We start from the raw sequence: 15,519 nt of genomic DNA, 5'->3' as shown, positions 1-15,519 counted from the left end.
GAAAATACCCGAGCTTTGAAGCAAGCTTCCAGGAAATTGGAACGGAAATGGCGCCACACCAAACTGGAAGTCTTCCGACTAGCTTGGAAAGACAGTACCGTGCAGTACCGAAGAGCCCTCACTGCTGCTCGATCATCCTACTTTTCCAACTTAATCGAGGAAAATAAGAACAATCCAAAATTTCTTTTTGATACTGTTGCAAAGCTAACTAAAAAGCAGCATTCCCCAAGAGAGGATGGCTTTCACTTCAGCAGTGATAAATTCATGAACTTCTTTGAGGAAAAGATCATGACCATTAGAAAGCAAATTACGGACTCCTCTTTGAATCTGCGTATTCCTCCAGGGCTTAGCTGTCCTGGATCTGCACAGCTCTGCGAGGGCCTGGGATCGGGAGAGACACTTAAGTGTTTTAGTACTATATCTCTTGACACAATGATGAAAATAATCATGGCCTCTAAACCTTCAAGCTGCATACTGGATCCTATTCCTACTAAACTGCTGAAGGAGCTGCTTCCTGTGCTTGGCCCTCCTATGTTGAACATAATAAACAGCTCTCTATCCACCGGATGTGTACCAAACTCACTAAAAGTGGCAGTGATAAAGCCTCTCTTGAAAAAGCCAAACCTTGACCCGGAAAATATAAAAAACTATCGGCCTATATCGAATCTTCCATTCCTCTCAAAAATTTTAGAAAAAGCTGTTGCGCAGCAACTCACTGCCTTTCTGAAGACAAACAATGTATACGAAATGCTTCAGTCTGGTTTTAGACCCCATCATAGCACTGAGACTGCACTTGTGAAGGTGGTAAATGACCTTTTAATGGCGTCAGACCGAGGCTCTGCATCTGTCCTCGTGCTACTAGACCTTAGTGCTGCCTTTGACACCATCGATCACCACATTCTTTTGGAGAGACTGGAAACCCAAATTGGTCTACACGGACAAGTTCTGGCCTGGTTTAGATCCTACCTGTCGGAAAGATATCAGTTTGTCTCTGTGAATGGTCTGTCCTCCGACAAATCAACTGTACATTTCGGTGTTCCTCAAGGTTCCGTTTTAGGACCACTATTGTTTTCACTATATATTTTACCTCTTGGGGATGTTATTCGAAAACATAATGTTAACTTTCACTGCTATGCGGATGACACACAGCTGTACATTTCAATGAAGCATGGTGAAGCCCCAAAATTGCCCTCGCTAGAAGCCTGTGTTTCAGACATAAGGAAGTGGATGGCTGAAAACTTTTTACTTTTAAACTCGGACAAAACAGAGATGCTTGTTCTAGGTCCCAAGAAACAAAGAGATCTTCTGTTAAATCTGACAATTCATCTTGATGGTTGTAAAGTCGTCTCAAATAAAACTGTGAAGGACCTAGGCGTTACTCTTGACCCTGATCTCTCTTTTGACGAACATATCAAGACTGTTTCAAGGACAGCTTTTTTCCATCTACGTAACATTGCAAAAATCAGAAATTTTCTGTCCAAAAATGATGCAGAAAAATTAATCCATGCATTTGTTACTTCTAGGTTAGACTACTGCAATGCTCTATTTTCCGGCTACCCGGATAAAGCACTAAATAAACTTCAGTTAGTGCTAAATACGGCTGCTAGAATCCTGACTAGAACCAAGAAATTTGATCATATTACTCCAGTGCTAGCTTCCCTACACTGGCTTCCTGTTAAGGCAAGGGCTGATTTCAAGGTTTTACTGTTAACCTATAAAGCGTTACATGGGCTTGCTCCTACCTATCTTTCCGAGTTGGTCCTGCCGTACATACCAATACGTACGCTACGGTCACAAGACGCAGGCCTCCTAATTGTCCCTAGAATTTCTAAGCAAACAGCGGGAGGCAGGGCTTTCTCCTATAGATCTCCATTTTTATGGAACAGTCTGCCTACCCATGTGAGAGACGCAGACTCAGTCTCAACCTTTAAGTCTTTACTGAAGACTTATCTCTTCAGTAGGTCATATGATTGAGTGTAGTCTGGCCCAGGAGTGTGAAGGTGAACGGAAAGGCTGGAGCAACGAACAGCCCTTGCTGTCTCTGCCAGGCCGGTTCCCCTCTCCACTGGGGTTCTCTGCCTCTAACCCTGTTGCAGGGGCTGAGTCACTGGCTTGCTGGTGCTCTTTCATGCCGTCCCTGGGAGGGGTGCGTCACTTGAGTGGGTTGAGTTACTGACGTGATCTTCCTGTCTGGGTTGGCGCCCCCCCCTTGGTTTGTGCTGTGGTGGAGACCTCTGTGGGCTATACTCGGCCTTGTCTCAGGATTGTAAGTTGGTGGTTGGGGATATCCCTCTAGTGGTGCGGGGGCTGTGCTTTGGCGGAGTGGGTGGGGTTATATCCTTCCTGTTTGGCCCTGTCCGGGGGTTTCTTCGGATGGGGCCACAGTGTCTCCGGACCGCTCCTGTCTCAGCCTCCAGTATTTATGCTGCAGTAGTTTATGTGTCGGGGGGCTGGGGTTAGTTGGTTATACCTGGAGTACTTCTCCTGTCTTATCCAGTGTCCTGTGTGAATTTAAGTATGCTCTCTCTAATTCTCTCGTTCTCTCTTTCTCTCTGAGAACTTGAGCCCTAGGACCATACGTCAGGACTACCGGGCATGATGACACCTTGCTGTCCCCAGTCCGCCTGGCCTTGCTGCTATTCCAGTTTCAACTGTTCTGCCTGCGGCTACGAAACCCCTACCTGTCCCAGACCTGCTGTTTTCAACTCTTAATGATCGGCTATGAAAAGCCAACTGAGAGACCTGAGCCCTAGGACCATACGTCGGGACTACCGGCCGTGGTGACTCCTTGCTGTCCCCAGTCCGCCTGGCCTTGCTGCTATTCCAGTTTAAACTGTTCTGCCTGCGGTTATGGAACCCCTACCTGTCCCAGACCTGCTGTTTTCAAACTCTTAATGATCGGCTATGAAAAGCCAACTGAGATTTATTCCTGATTATTATTTGACCATGCTTGTCACTTATGAACATTTTTGAACATCTTGGCATGGTTCTGTTATAATCTCCACCCGGCACAGCCAGAAGAGGACTGGCCACCCCTCATAGCCTGGTTCCTCTCTAGGTTTCTTCCTAGGTTTTCGCCTTTCTAGGGAGTTTTTCCTAGCCACCGTGCTTCTACACCTGCATTACTAGCTGTTTGGGGTTTTAGGCTGGGTTTCTGTACAGCACTTCGAGATATTAGCTGATGTAAGAAGGGCTATATAAAATAAAATTGATTGATTATGTCATGCAATAAAATGCAAATTAATTACTTAAAAATCATACAATGTGATTTTCTGGATTTTTGTTTTAGATTCCGTCTCTCACAGTTGAAGTGTACCTATGATAAAAATGACAGACCTCTACATGCTTTGTAAGTAGGAAAACCTGCAAAATCGGCAGTGTATCAAATACTTGTTCTCCCCACTGTATGTGATCAATAAAATTGTATTTGATTTGAACTCTAGTTGCAGCCTGTAACTAGGTCCCAGAGTTTTTCCTGATCAGGTGATATGGTGAAGGAAAACTCTGGGCCCCTAGTAATAAAGACTGCATGGCACATTCTGTACCTCTCCGGAATGTTCTCTGGCATCTTTCTCAATGTTGGTTAATGTCCTCTGTATCTAATGCTGACCTTGCTCTGACTGAGGGAAGCGTCAGGTATTAACATACACAGTAAAGCTACTTCCTGCTCACTGTCACTTTCTCTCTCCCTCCCTCCACCATCCCCTCCCTCCGTCCCTCCATCCCTCTCCCTCCCTCCACCATCCCTCTCCCTCCCTCCACCATGCCTCTCTCTCTCTCCCTCCATCCATCCATCCATTTTCAATGTCATTCTCACCTCACGCTGTTGCATTGCTGCGTCCTGGCCACAAGGTGGCAGTAGGAGACATAGTGAAGGTGACCAATGGGCAGCATCTTCCAGCTGACATGGTCATAGTGTCCTCCAGGTTGGTTTGCGGTCTTGTGTTTTTGTGTGGTCAGTGTTAGTAAGAGTAGTGTTTGATCAGTAGGGTCAAGCTAGTAATAGGGGAGGCATTGAGGGTTGTCACCATTATGTTTGATCAATGATTCAATATTGTAATTTGACCGTTGCATAGATAAATGTTGTGGTAAAGTTGGACTCCATCTCTCTCCACAGTGAGCCCCAGGCCATGTGTTACACTGAGACCTCCAACCTGGATGGAGAAACCAACCTGAAGATCAGACAGGTGAGACGCGTGCGGAATGACCCCAACGGTATGTTTTATCAGCCTCCGGAGGAGCTGGTGATGGGACTGTGTGTGTTAGTGTGTGTGTGTGTGTGTGTGTGTTAGTGTGTGTGTGTGTGTTAGTGTGTACCTGCTCTAACAGGGTGTGTGTATATTTCAGGGTCTCCCTCTCACAGTTGGTCTCCAGTCTCTGGAGGAGCTGATGGGTCTCTCTGGCCGTCTGGAATGTGAAGAGCCCAACAGACACCTGTATGACTTCACTGGGACCCTACGCCTGGACAACCAAAAGTACTGAACACACACACACTCTGTCTCTCTCTCTCTCAACACACACCCAACATAGGATTGCATCATTTTGAACCTCCACCTGATTGTCACTGTTCTCACTCTCCAGTGCGGTTCCTCTGGGTCCTGACCAGGTGCTGCTGCGAGGTGCCCAGCTCAGGAACACGCAATGGGTTGTGGGAATTATAGTCTACACTGGACATGACTCCAAACTGATGCAGGTGAGCCATTTCAAGCCTTTATTGGGATGCAAACCTAACTTGAATCATAGTCTTGAATCAAGCGAATCTAAACTCTAATACAAGGCTGTAGAGTTTGGTGTTCATCCTCCTTCCGTGTTCCCAAACTCTGTGCCATTTGGGGTGTTTTGTAGTTCCACTTGAATGTGGTGAATGTTCCTTCCAGAACTCGACCAAGGCCCCTCTGAAGCGTTCTAACGTGGAGCGGGTGACCAACGTCCAGATTCTGGTGCTGTTCTGCATTCTGCTGGTGATGGCGCTAGTGAGTTCTATAGGAGCCTCCATCTGGAACCAGCAACACACTGAGGAGGCCTGCTGGTACCTGTCACGCGCAGGTGAGAATACACACACACACACACACACACACACACCCTTGGACACACACCCATGGACACACACACACACATGCCCGTTAGTTATTTATCCCTCTTCCATACAACCACTTGACCGTGTGTGTGTCTACAGGTGACATCTCCACTAACTTCTGGTATAACCTGCTGACGTTCATCATCCTCTACAACAACCTCATCCCCATCAGCCTGCTGGTCACTCTGGAGGTGGTCAGGTTCACACAGGCACTCTTCATCAACTGGGTACGGACGGGCGCACGCTCGTGTGTGTGTGTTGAGAGAGTGTTTGGCTGTCTTTAGATGTCTTTCATCTAACGTCTCTGTGTTTGGTGTCAGGATGTGGAGATGTACTACCCGGAGACAGACACACCCGCCATGGCTCGAACGTCCAATCTCAACGAAGAACTGGGCCAGGTGAGGATGGACTCACCACCAATCTTTATCATGTTCACATCAGGGCTCAACCAATCAGAGTTGATTCCTGTTATGAACTGATACCCTTCCTTTTTCCCCTCTCTCCCAGGTGAAGTATCTGTTTTCTGATAAGACAGGAACGCTCACCTGTAATGTCATGCACTTCAAGAAGTGTACCATCGCTGGAATAACATACGGGCACTTCCCTGACCTAGATGGTGATCGTTCCATGGAGGACTTCAGGTCAGTGACCTCCTCTTATTCTTCACCTTTGGCTGTGATTTGGCTGTGCTATTCTTTTGTTTTATATAATTAGTGTAGATTAGTAGTGTTTAATTCTGTCCCTCTCCTTCTCTCTCAGTCCCCTGCCGTGCAGCAGTCAGAACTCCACAGAGTTTGATGACCCCACTCTCATCCAGAACATTGAGAACAACCATGTAGGTGTTCCCCTGAGCACCTGAGTTCTTCTTCTCGTGATAATTATTATACTGAATGAGAATGACACTGGGCAGTGTATGACTACTCTCTGTCTCTCTCTCGATCTCGCTCTCGATCTCGCTCTCTCTCCCGTTCCCTCTCTCCAGCCGACCTCTGCTCAGATCTGTGAGTTCCTGACGATGATGGCGGTGTGTCACACGGTGGTCCCAGAGAGAGAAGAGGACCAGCTTATCTATCAGGCCTCCTCGCCAGGTAGACAGCCTATCACGACACAGCTTATATACCTTAGAGTCAATCATAACTCGGCTACTAGACAATAGAACCAAACACATCCAAGCTACTACACCTTAGAGCCAATCGTACTAATCAACTCAACATGAACTAGTATGTGCACTGCATGTGTGTTTTCCTTTCCTCAGATGAAGGAGCTCTGGTGAAAGGAGCCAAAGGTCTGGGCTTCGTTTTCACAGCAAGGACTCCTGGCTCAGTTATCATCGAAGCCGTAAGTGTGGGCTGGAGACACGGGGATGGACGCGTCATTTGAAGAAAATAAATCTCATCCTCTTCTCTGTTTCATTCTTTCTATTTGTTTGTGTCTTTCAGAGGGGGAAGGAGGAGAGCTTTGAGTTGCTGAATGTGCTGGAGTTTTCAAGGTAAGTAAAATGACACTCATACACATACGCACACACACAATCACGACACACACACACACATTCACAGACACTTAACAGTCATTCCCTTTTCTACAGTAACCGTAAGCGCATGTCTGTAGTGGTCCGAACCCCCGATGGGAAACTGCGTCTTTACTGCAAGGGAGCAGTGAGTATAACCCCAGTCATTGACTGCACCCACAGTTTATTCCCCTAGTGGCATTGCTCATATTGATGATGAACCGGCGCGTGTTGATGATGTCATTTACATTTACATTTTAGTCATGTTGTGTGTTTCAGGATAATGTGATCTTTGAGCGTCTCACTGATGCGTCTCAGTACAAAGAGCTGACCATCGCACATCTGGAACAGTTCGCCACCGAGGGTACGGCCTTTCTCTTTTTAAATGTCCTGGTCTTGGTCATATTTGTTCCTCCTAACTTTTTCCTACGTTCTCTTACCTATTTACCATATTTTTCTCTGCAAGATTCATTTTTCCCTTTCACTCCCTTTTTGTTATCTACATTATTACTACATTATTTCTACTGTATTACATGTTGACCTTGTCCCCCCCAGGTCTGCGGACTCTGTGTTTTAGCTATGTTGATCTGGAGGAGGGGGTGTACCAGGAGTGGCTGAAGGAGTACACCCGGATTAGCACTATCATCAAAGACCGGGCCCAGAAACTAGAAGACTGCTACGAACTGCTGGAGAAGGTAAGGGTTAAGGTTGGGCTTAGCAGTTAGTGATTAGCATTGCATGTCTAGTTAGATACTGAAAATACATACCTCTGTACTGTCTAGCATGGTAAGATGGTGACGACCCCTCACCCCATCTCTTTCAGTCAGTGTGTTGCTGGGCTGGTGGGTTTGTCCAGCAGAGGGCACAGTGGTCCCACTGATCCACTGTAGAGAATTATGACCTCTCAGTGCTGAAGAAGCCATTTTTCCCCAGAGGAAACTCCCCCTATATGTGTGTGTGTGTGTGTGTGTGTGTGTGTGTGTGTGTGTGTGTGTGTGTGTGTGTGTGTGTGTGTGTGTGTGTGTGTGTGTGTGTGTGTGTGTGTGTGTGTGTGTGTGTGTGTGTGTGTGTGTGTGTGTGTGTGTGTGTGTGCGTGCTAACCCCAGTCAGTCTCTCTCCTAAGGTGTCAACAGTACAGACACCCTGTAACCCAGAGGACAGCTCCAGTATACCTGGACGTGTATATATCTGGACGTGATCATGTCTGCAGTCACTAATAGTCTGGACATGGCAGCTGTAGGCATCCTGAGAGTGTGTCTGTTAAGGCTGGTCATTAGGATGGAACATCGACACCACAGCTGCCTTTGTTTGGCTGTAATGTGAGGCAGTACTCCAGTAAAGAGGGGTTTTGAGAGACGGCCCAGAGGAGAGGAGAGGAGAGGTGACGGGATAAAAGTGAGGGAAGAGGAAAAACTGAAAAACCACAGGGATAATTACCCTCACCAGTCTGCCAAGAGCCCCTTAAAACTGGAGTCAACAACACCGCACTGTTTCCTTATGTGTGTGTGTGTGTGTGTGTGTGTGTGTGTGTGTGTGTGTGTGTGTGTGTGTACATATGACTGTATTTGCGTGTTTTAATAGAGTTCAATATAAACGTTTGGGAAACATTAACAGACTTTCCCCATGCTGCTGTTTGACCCACATAGAGAGTTTTAACATGATACCCACCTTTTCTTACCCTGTCTTATGCTGCTGCTGACCAGCCTGTCTCTTCTACTTGGTTGTAGCTTATAAGCGGTCCCTCACAACACAATGAACCACCAAACTCCTCCATGTTGTATTTTGTCCAGAAAGGCATTTTCTGAATGTATTTACATGTATGCCTCTCTCTTAGTCTAACCCCACTCATTGTCTTTCATAAATTCCTTCTCTCTACCTCTCCCCCTCTCTCTCTCTCTCTCTCCCCTCTTTCTCCCCCTTTCCTACCCCCCTCCTCTCCCCCTCTCTCCCTCTCCCCCCCTCACTCTCTCTCCCCCTTTCCCTCCCTCCCCTTTCTCTCTCCCCCTTCCTTCCCCCCATCTCTCTCCCCTCTCTCTCCCCCCTCTCTCTCCCTCTTTCCCTTTCCCTCTCTGTCTATAGGACCTGTTGTTGTTGGGGGCCACAGCTATAGAGGACCGTCTCCAGGCAGGGGTCCCTGAGACCATCGCTACTCTGATGAAGGCCGACATCAAGATCTGGGTCCTCACTGGAGACAAACAGGAGACCGCCATCAACATAGGTGAGAGAGAGAGAGGGGCATGAAGAGAGAGAGAGAGAGAGAGAGAGAGAGAGAGAGAGAGAGAGAGAGAGAGAGAGAGAGAGAGAGAGAGAGAGAGAGAGAGAGAGAGAGAGAGAGAGAGAGAGAGAGAGAGAGAGAGAGAGAGAGAGAGAGAGAGAGAGAGAGAGAGAGAGAGAGAGAGAGAGAGAGAGAGAGAGAGAGAGAGAGAGAGAGAGAGAGAGAGAGAGAGAGAGAGAGAGAGAGAGAGAGAGAGAGAGAGAGAGAGAGAGAGAGAGAGAGGGAGTTTACTTATTTTTAATGTGTGTCTGTTTCTATGCTGTATCTGAGATTGTATTCTCTGTCTTAGGTTACTCCTGTCGTCTGGTGACCCACGGCATGTCTCTCCTCATCGTCAACGAGGACTCACTGGATGTGAGTACATCTTCCTCACATCCGGGGGGGGGCAGGGGGTTGGGACTGTGTGGGCTCTAGAGTGTTACCGTGGGAATCGGGGTGTGGTGCAGGAGAGATTGGTGGGTGTGTCTCTTTGTCTCCTCACAGGTGGAGGTAATTAAGGTGTCTGGTGTCTTCCTGGAGAAAGAGATGAAAGACACCTACTGCTGTATCTCTCCTCTCATCCCTGTCTCTCTCACACACACGTTGGCATAGTCAGTCTTTATTACATGTCTGTGAGCATTATTGAGTGTGAATGCAGACTCCAATGTAGTGCCAGTTTGGAGACACTCTGTAGAACACAGTATGCTGCGGTCAGATTACATTTAAACCTGTGAATTTGGCTGGCTGAGTTGAGGGTCAGTGTTTATGTTGTTTTCATGTGGTGTCTGCAGATTCTAAGAGGCTGGATAACTGTCATGTGAGAATGAACACACACACTCCGACTCACCAGTGGTGTAAAGTACTTATGTAAAAATACTTTAAAGGACTACTTAAGTAGTTTTTTGACTGTCTGTACTTTACTATTTATATTTTACTTTCACTACATTCCTAATGAAAATAATATACTTTCTACTCCATACATTTTCTCCATACATTTTCCCTGACACCTTAAAGTACTCGTTACATTTTGAATGCTTATCAGGACAGGAAAATGGTCAAATTCACACACTTATCAAGAGAACATCCCTGGTCATCCCTACTGCCTCTGATCTGGTGGACTCACTAAACACATGCTTAGTTTGTAAATTATGTCTGAGTGTTGGAGTGTGCCTCTGGCTATCCATAAATAAATTAAAACAAGAAAATGGTGCCCTCTGGTTTGCTTAATATAAGCAATTTGAAATGATTTATACTTTTACAGTTGATACTTAAATATATTTAAAACCAAATACTTTTAGACTTTTACTCAAGTAGTATTTTACTGGGTGACTTTCACTTTTATTTGAGTCATTTTCTATTAAAGGATCTTTGCTTTGAAGTATGACAATTGGGTACTTTTTCCACCACTGTGGCTCAGTCTGCTTGCTTTAGTGGAGTTAATTTGTCTGTTAGACAGATAGTCTGCAGATAGTAGGCAGGGTTACAGCTTGTACACTCCATTGTGTCTCCAGAATGTGTGTACGAAGAGGGATGTGTACTGATAGACTGTGTAGGTAGAGTGTGTGTGTGTGTGTGTGTGTGTGTGTGTGGGGGGGGTAGAGAGTGTATAGGTAGAGTGTAGGTAGGGACTAGGGAGACGTACACACTTCCATAAGAGAGGGAGAGGGAGACAGGTTTCAAGTTTTAATGTCACGTGCACAAGTACAGTGAAATGCCTTCCTTGACAGTGAGACAATGAGACCATTCAGGAGCACTGTAATTAGTCAGACTTAGTCTATTCAATTATAACCTTAACTGGCGTTAAGGGACCACTCCAACGTAACATTCCTGTCACCCACTGGAGAAGTAGCCCTGAAATGTAATGAATAACAAGTCAGCTTTATCTCATCTCTCCAACTGCTGAGAGGACAGGTCCAGAGAGATATAGTGAGAGGACAGGTCCAGAGAGCTGTGCTGAGAGGACAGGTCCAGAGAGATGTGGTGAGAGGACAGGTCCAGAGAGATGTAGTGAGGGGACAGGTCCAGAGAGATGTGGTGAGAGGACAGGTCCAGAGAGCTGTGCTGAGAGGACAGGTCCAGAGAGATGTAGTGAGAGGACAGGTCCAGAGAGATATAGTGAGAGGACAGGTCCAGAGACCTGTGGTGAGAGGACAGGTCCAGAGAGATGTAGTGAGAGGACAGGTCCAGAGAGATATAGTGAGAGGACAGGTCCAGAGAGATATAGTGAGAGGACAGGTCCAGAGAGCTGTGCTGAGAGGACAGGTCCAGAGAGATGTAGTGAGAGGACAGGTCCAGAGAGATATAGTGAGAGGACAGGTCCAGAGACCTGTGGTGAGAGGACAGGTCCAGAGACCTGTGGTGAGAGGACAGGTCCAGAGAGATATAGTGAGAGGACAGGTCCAGAGAGATGTAGTGAGAGGACAGGTCCAGAGACCTGTGGTGAGAGGACAGGTCCAGAGACCTGTGGTGAGAGGACAGGTCCAGAGAGATATAGTGAGAGGACAGGTCCAGAGACCTGTGGTGAGAGGACAGGTCCAGAGAGATGTGGTGAGAGGACAGGTCACCACAGATTAAAGCAGACAGATTTATCTCACATCACACTTAAAATAACTGATGGAGGGTCAGCTTAGAGCCACCACCGTGTGTGTGTGTGTGTGTGTGTGTGTGTGTGTGTGTGTGTGTGTGTGTGTGTGTGTGTGTGTGTGTGTGTGTGTGTGTGTGTGTGTGTGTGTGTGTGTGTGTGTGTGTGTGTGTGCGTGTGTGCGTGTGTGTGTGAGTTAGAGTGAGTGAGAGAGAGCAGGAGCAGATATATATATATATATACAGTGAGGGAAAAAAGTATTTGATCCCCTGCTGATTTTGTACGTTTGCCCACTGACAAAGACATGATCAGTCTATAATTTTAATGGTAGGTTTATTTGAACAGTGAGAGACAGAATAACAACAAAATAATCCAGAAAAACGCATGTCAAAAATGTTATAAATTGATTTGCATTTTAATGAAGGAAATAAGTATTTGACCCCTCTGCAAAACATGATTTAGTACTTGGTGGCAAAACCCTTGTTGGCAATCACAGAGGTCAGACGTTTCTTGTAGTTGGCCACCAGGTTTGCACACATCTCAGGAGGGATTTTGTTCCACTCCTCATTGCAGATCTTCTCCAAGTCATTAAGGTTTCGAGGCTGACGTTTGGCAACTCGAACCTTCAGCTCCCTCCACAGATTTTCTATGGGATTAAGGTCTGGAGACTGGCTAGGCCACTCCAGGACCTTAATGTGCTTCTTCTTGAGCCACTCCTTTGTTGCCTTGGTCGTGTGTTTTGGGTCATTGTCATGCTGGAATACCCATCCACGACAAATCAATATATAACATTTTTGACATGCGTTTTTCAGGATTTTTGTTGTTGTTATTCTGTCTCTCACTGTTCAAATAAACCTACCATTAAAATTATAGACTGATCATTTCTTTGTCAGTGGACAAACGTACAAAATCAGCAGGGCATCAAATACTTTTTCCCTCACTGTATATATTATAAAAAGAACATTCCTAGGAGTGCCCTGTTGCCCCATTGCAGTGTATCTCTTGTCCTAGTTTACCACTCCTTTTCTCCTTCCCTTGCTTTTTTCAGTCCGTTTCTTTAGTTCTTCGGAGGTGAGGCTCATCTCTGTTTATCTTGTGGTTGGTAGTCAGGCGGATGTCTCCCTCCCTCCTCTCCTCCTCCCCCCTTTCCATATCTCCTTCACGCTGCTATCTATACATCTGTCAGCAACCCCTCTGTGCACAGGAAGAGACTGGTGTGTGTGGGTGGGTGGGTGTTTTATTATGTTTTATGTGCGAGATACAAAATCTGGAGGTTAATGGAAGAAAAAAAGTGAAATAGATTAAGAGAGAGGGAGTGGCATACAGGGAGGGGACTGTAGAGAGGGAGCAAGAAAGAGGGATAGAGGGAGAGGTACTGTAGGGACGGATAGAGGGAGAGGTACTGGAGGGACAGCTAGAGGGAGAGGTACTGGAGGGACAGAAAGAGGGAGAGGTACTGTAGGGACGGATAGAGGGAGAGGTACTGGAGGGACAGATAGAGGGAGAGGTACTGGAGGGACGGATAGAGGGAGAGGTACTGTAGGGATGGATAGAGGGAGAGGTACTGGAGGGACAGCTAGAGGGAGAGGTACTGGAGGGACAGCTAGAGGGAGAGGTACTGTAGGGACGGATAGAGGGAGAGGTACTGGAGGAACGGATAGAGGGAGAAATACTGTAGGGACTGATAGAGGGAGAGATACTGTAGGGACGGCTAGAGGGAGAGGTACTGGAGGGACGGATAGAGGGAGAGGTACTGGAGGGACGGATAGAGGGAGAGGTACTGTAGGGATGGATAGAGGGAGAGGTACTGGAGGGACAGCTAGAGGGAGAGGTACTGTAGGGACGGATATAGAGAGAGGTACTGGAGGGACGGATAGAGGGAGAGGTACTGGAGGGACGGATAGAGGGAGAGGTACTGGAGGGACAGCTAGAGGGAGAGGTACTGTAGGGATGGATAGAGGGAGAGGTACTGGAGGGACAGCTAGAGGGAGAGGTACTGGAGGGACAGCTAGAGGGAGAGGTACTGTAGGGACGGATATAGAGAGAGGTACTGGAGGGACGGATAGAGGGAGAGGTACTGGAGGGACGAATAGAGGGAGAGATACTGTAGGGACTGATAGAGGGAGAGGTACTGGAGGAACGGATAGAGGGAGAAATACTGTAGGGACTGATAGAGGGAGAGATACTGTAGGGACGGCTAGAGGGAGAGGTACTGGAGGGACGGATAGAGGGAGAGGTACTGGAGGGACGGATAGAGGGAGAGATACTGGAGGGACGGATAGAGGGAGAGGTACTGGAGGGACTGATAGAGGGAGAGGTACTGGAGGGACGGATAGAGGGAGAGATACTGGAGGGACGGATAGAGGGAGGGGTACTGGAGGGACTGATAGAGGGAGAGGTACTGGAGGGACGAATAGAGGGAGAGATACTGTAGGGACTGATAGAGGGAGAGGTACTGGAGGAACGGATAGAGGGAGAAATACTGTAGGGACTGATAGAGGGAGAGATACTGTAGGGACGGCTAGAGGGAGAGGTACTGGAGGGACGGGTAGAGGGAGAGATACTGGAGGGACTGATATAGGGAGAGGTACTGGAGGGACTGATATAGGGAGAGGTACTGGAGGGACAGATAGAGGGAGAGGTACTGGAGGGACTGATAAAGGGAGAGATACTGTAGGGACGGATAGAGGGAGAGGTACTGGAGGGACGGATAGAGGGAGAGGTACTGGAGGGACAGATAGAGGGACAGATACTGTAAGGACGGATAGAGGGAGAGGTACTGGAGGGGCGGATAGAGGGAGAGGTACTGGAGGGACAGCTAGAGGGAGAGGTACTGGAGGGACAGAAAGAGGGAGAGGTACTGTAGGGACGGATAGAGGGAGAGGTACTGGAGGGACGGATAGAGGGAGAGATACTGTAGGGACGGCTAGAGGGAGAGGTACTGGAGGGACGGATAGAGGGAGAGGTACTGGAGGGACGGATAGAGGGAGAGGTACTGGAGGGACAGCTAGAGGGAGAGGTACTGGAGGGACAGAAAGAGGGAGAGGTACTGTAGGGACGGATATAGGGAGAGGTACTGTAGCGACTGATAGAGGGAGAGGTACTGGAGGGACGGATAGAGGGAGAGGGTACTGGAGGGACGGATAGAGGGAGAGGTACAGGAGGGACGGATAGAGGGAGAGGGTACTGGAGGGACGGATAGAGGGAGAGGTACTGGAGGGACTGATAGAGGGAGAGGTACTGGAGGGACGAATAGAGGGAGAGATACTGTAGGGACTGATAGAGGGAGAGGTACTGGAGGAACGGATAGAGGGAGAAATACTGTAGGGACTGATAGAGGGAGAGATACTGTAGGGACGGCTAGAGGGAGAGGTACTGGAGGGACGGGTAGAGGGAGAGATACTGGAGGGACTGATATAGGGAGAGGTACTGGAGGGACAGATAGAGGGAGAGGTACTGGAGGGACTGATATAGGGAGAGGTACTGGAGGGACAGATAGAGGGAGAGGTACTGGAGGGACTGATAAAGGGAGAGATACTGTAGGGACGGATAGAGGGAGAGGTACTGGAGGGACGGATAGAGGGAGAGGTACTGGAGGGACAGATAGAGGGACAGATACTGTAAGGACGGATAGAGGGAGAGGTACTGGAGGGACGGATAGAGGGAGAAATACTGTAGGGAATGATAGAGGGAGAGATACTGTAGGGACTGATAGAGGGAGAAATACTGTAGGGAATGATAGAGGGAGAGATACTGTAGGGACTGATAGAGGGAGAAATACTGTAGGGACGGATAGAGGGAGAGGTACTGGAGGGACAGCTAGAGGGAAGGTACTGTAGGGACGGATAGAGGGAGCGGTACTGTAGGGACGTATAGAGGGAGAGGTACTGTAGCGACGGCTAGAGGGAGAGATACTGTAGGGACGGCTAGAGGGAGAGATACTGGAGGGACGGATAGAGGGAGAGGTACTGGAGGGACGGATAGAGGGAGAGGTACTGGAGGGACAGCTAGAGGGAGAGGTACTGGAGGGACAGAAAGAGGGAGAGGTAATGTAGGGACGGATATAGGGAGAGGTACTGTAGGGACTGATAGAGGGAGAG

At 47.9% G+C, this 15,519-nt stretch overlaps 1 protein-coding gene across 1 annotated transcript in view; it reads left to right on the top strand.

The window, feature by feature from the left end:
• The window catches only part of LOC311101894 (phospholipid-transporting ATPase IB-like), an 86,678-nt gene that overhangs the window by 13,478 nt on the left and 57,681 nt on the right, over nt 1-15,519 (top strand). The window contains exons 6-22 of the mRNA XM_084143130.1: nt 3,853-3,926; nt 4,118-4,187; nt 4,348-4,475; nt 4,582-4,693; nt 4,878-5,046; nt 5,177-5,304; nt 5,398-5,475; nt 5,585-5,718; nt 5,837-5,912; nt 6,060-6,165; nt 6,333-6,415; nt 6,517-6,566; nt 6,663-6,732; nt 6,864-6,948; nt 7,140-7,279; nt 8,664-8,802; nt 9,149-9,213. Of these exons, the coding sequence (XP_083999256.1) occupies nt 3,853-3,926; nt 4,118-4,187; nt 4,348-4,475; nt 4,582-4,693; nt 4,878-5,046; nt 5,177-5,304; nt 5,398-5,475; nt 5,585-5,718; nt 5,837-5,912; nt 6,060-6,165; nt 6,333-6,415; nt 6,517-6,566; nt 6,663-6,732; nt 6,864-6,948; nt 7,140-7,279; nt 8,664-8,802; nt 9,149-9,213 (1,707 nt within the window). The remainder of the gene's footprint in view (nt 1-3,852; nt 3,927-4,117; nt 4,188-4,347; nt 4,476-4,581; nt 4,694-4,877; nt 5,047-5,176; nt 5,305-5,397; nt 5,476-5,584; nt 5,719-5,836; nt 5,913-6,059; nt 6,166-6,332; nt 6,416-6,516; nt 6,567-6,662; nt 6,733-6,863; nt 6,949-7,139; nt 7,280-8,663; nt 8,803-9,148; nt 9,214-15,519) is intronic.

This window comes from Coregonus lavaretus, assembly GCF_964263955.1.
Source record: "Coregonus lavaretus genome assembly, chromosome: 2".
In the NCBI taxonomy this organism is placed as follows: Eukaryota; Metazoa; Chordata; class Actinopteri; order Salmoniformes; family Salmonidae; genus Coregonus; species Coregonus lavaretus.
Note: the sequence above shows the minus strand (reverse complement) of the source record. Positions and strands in the feature narration are given on the sequence as shown.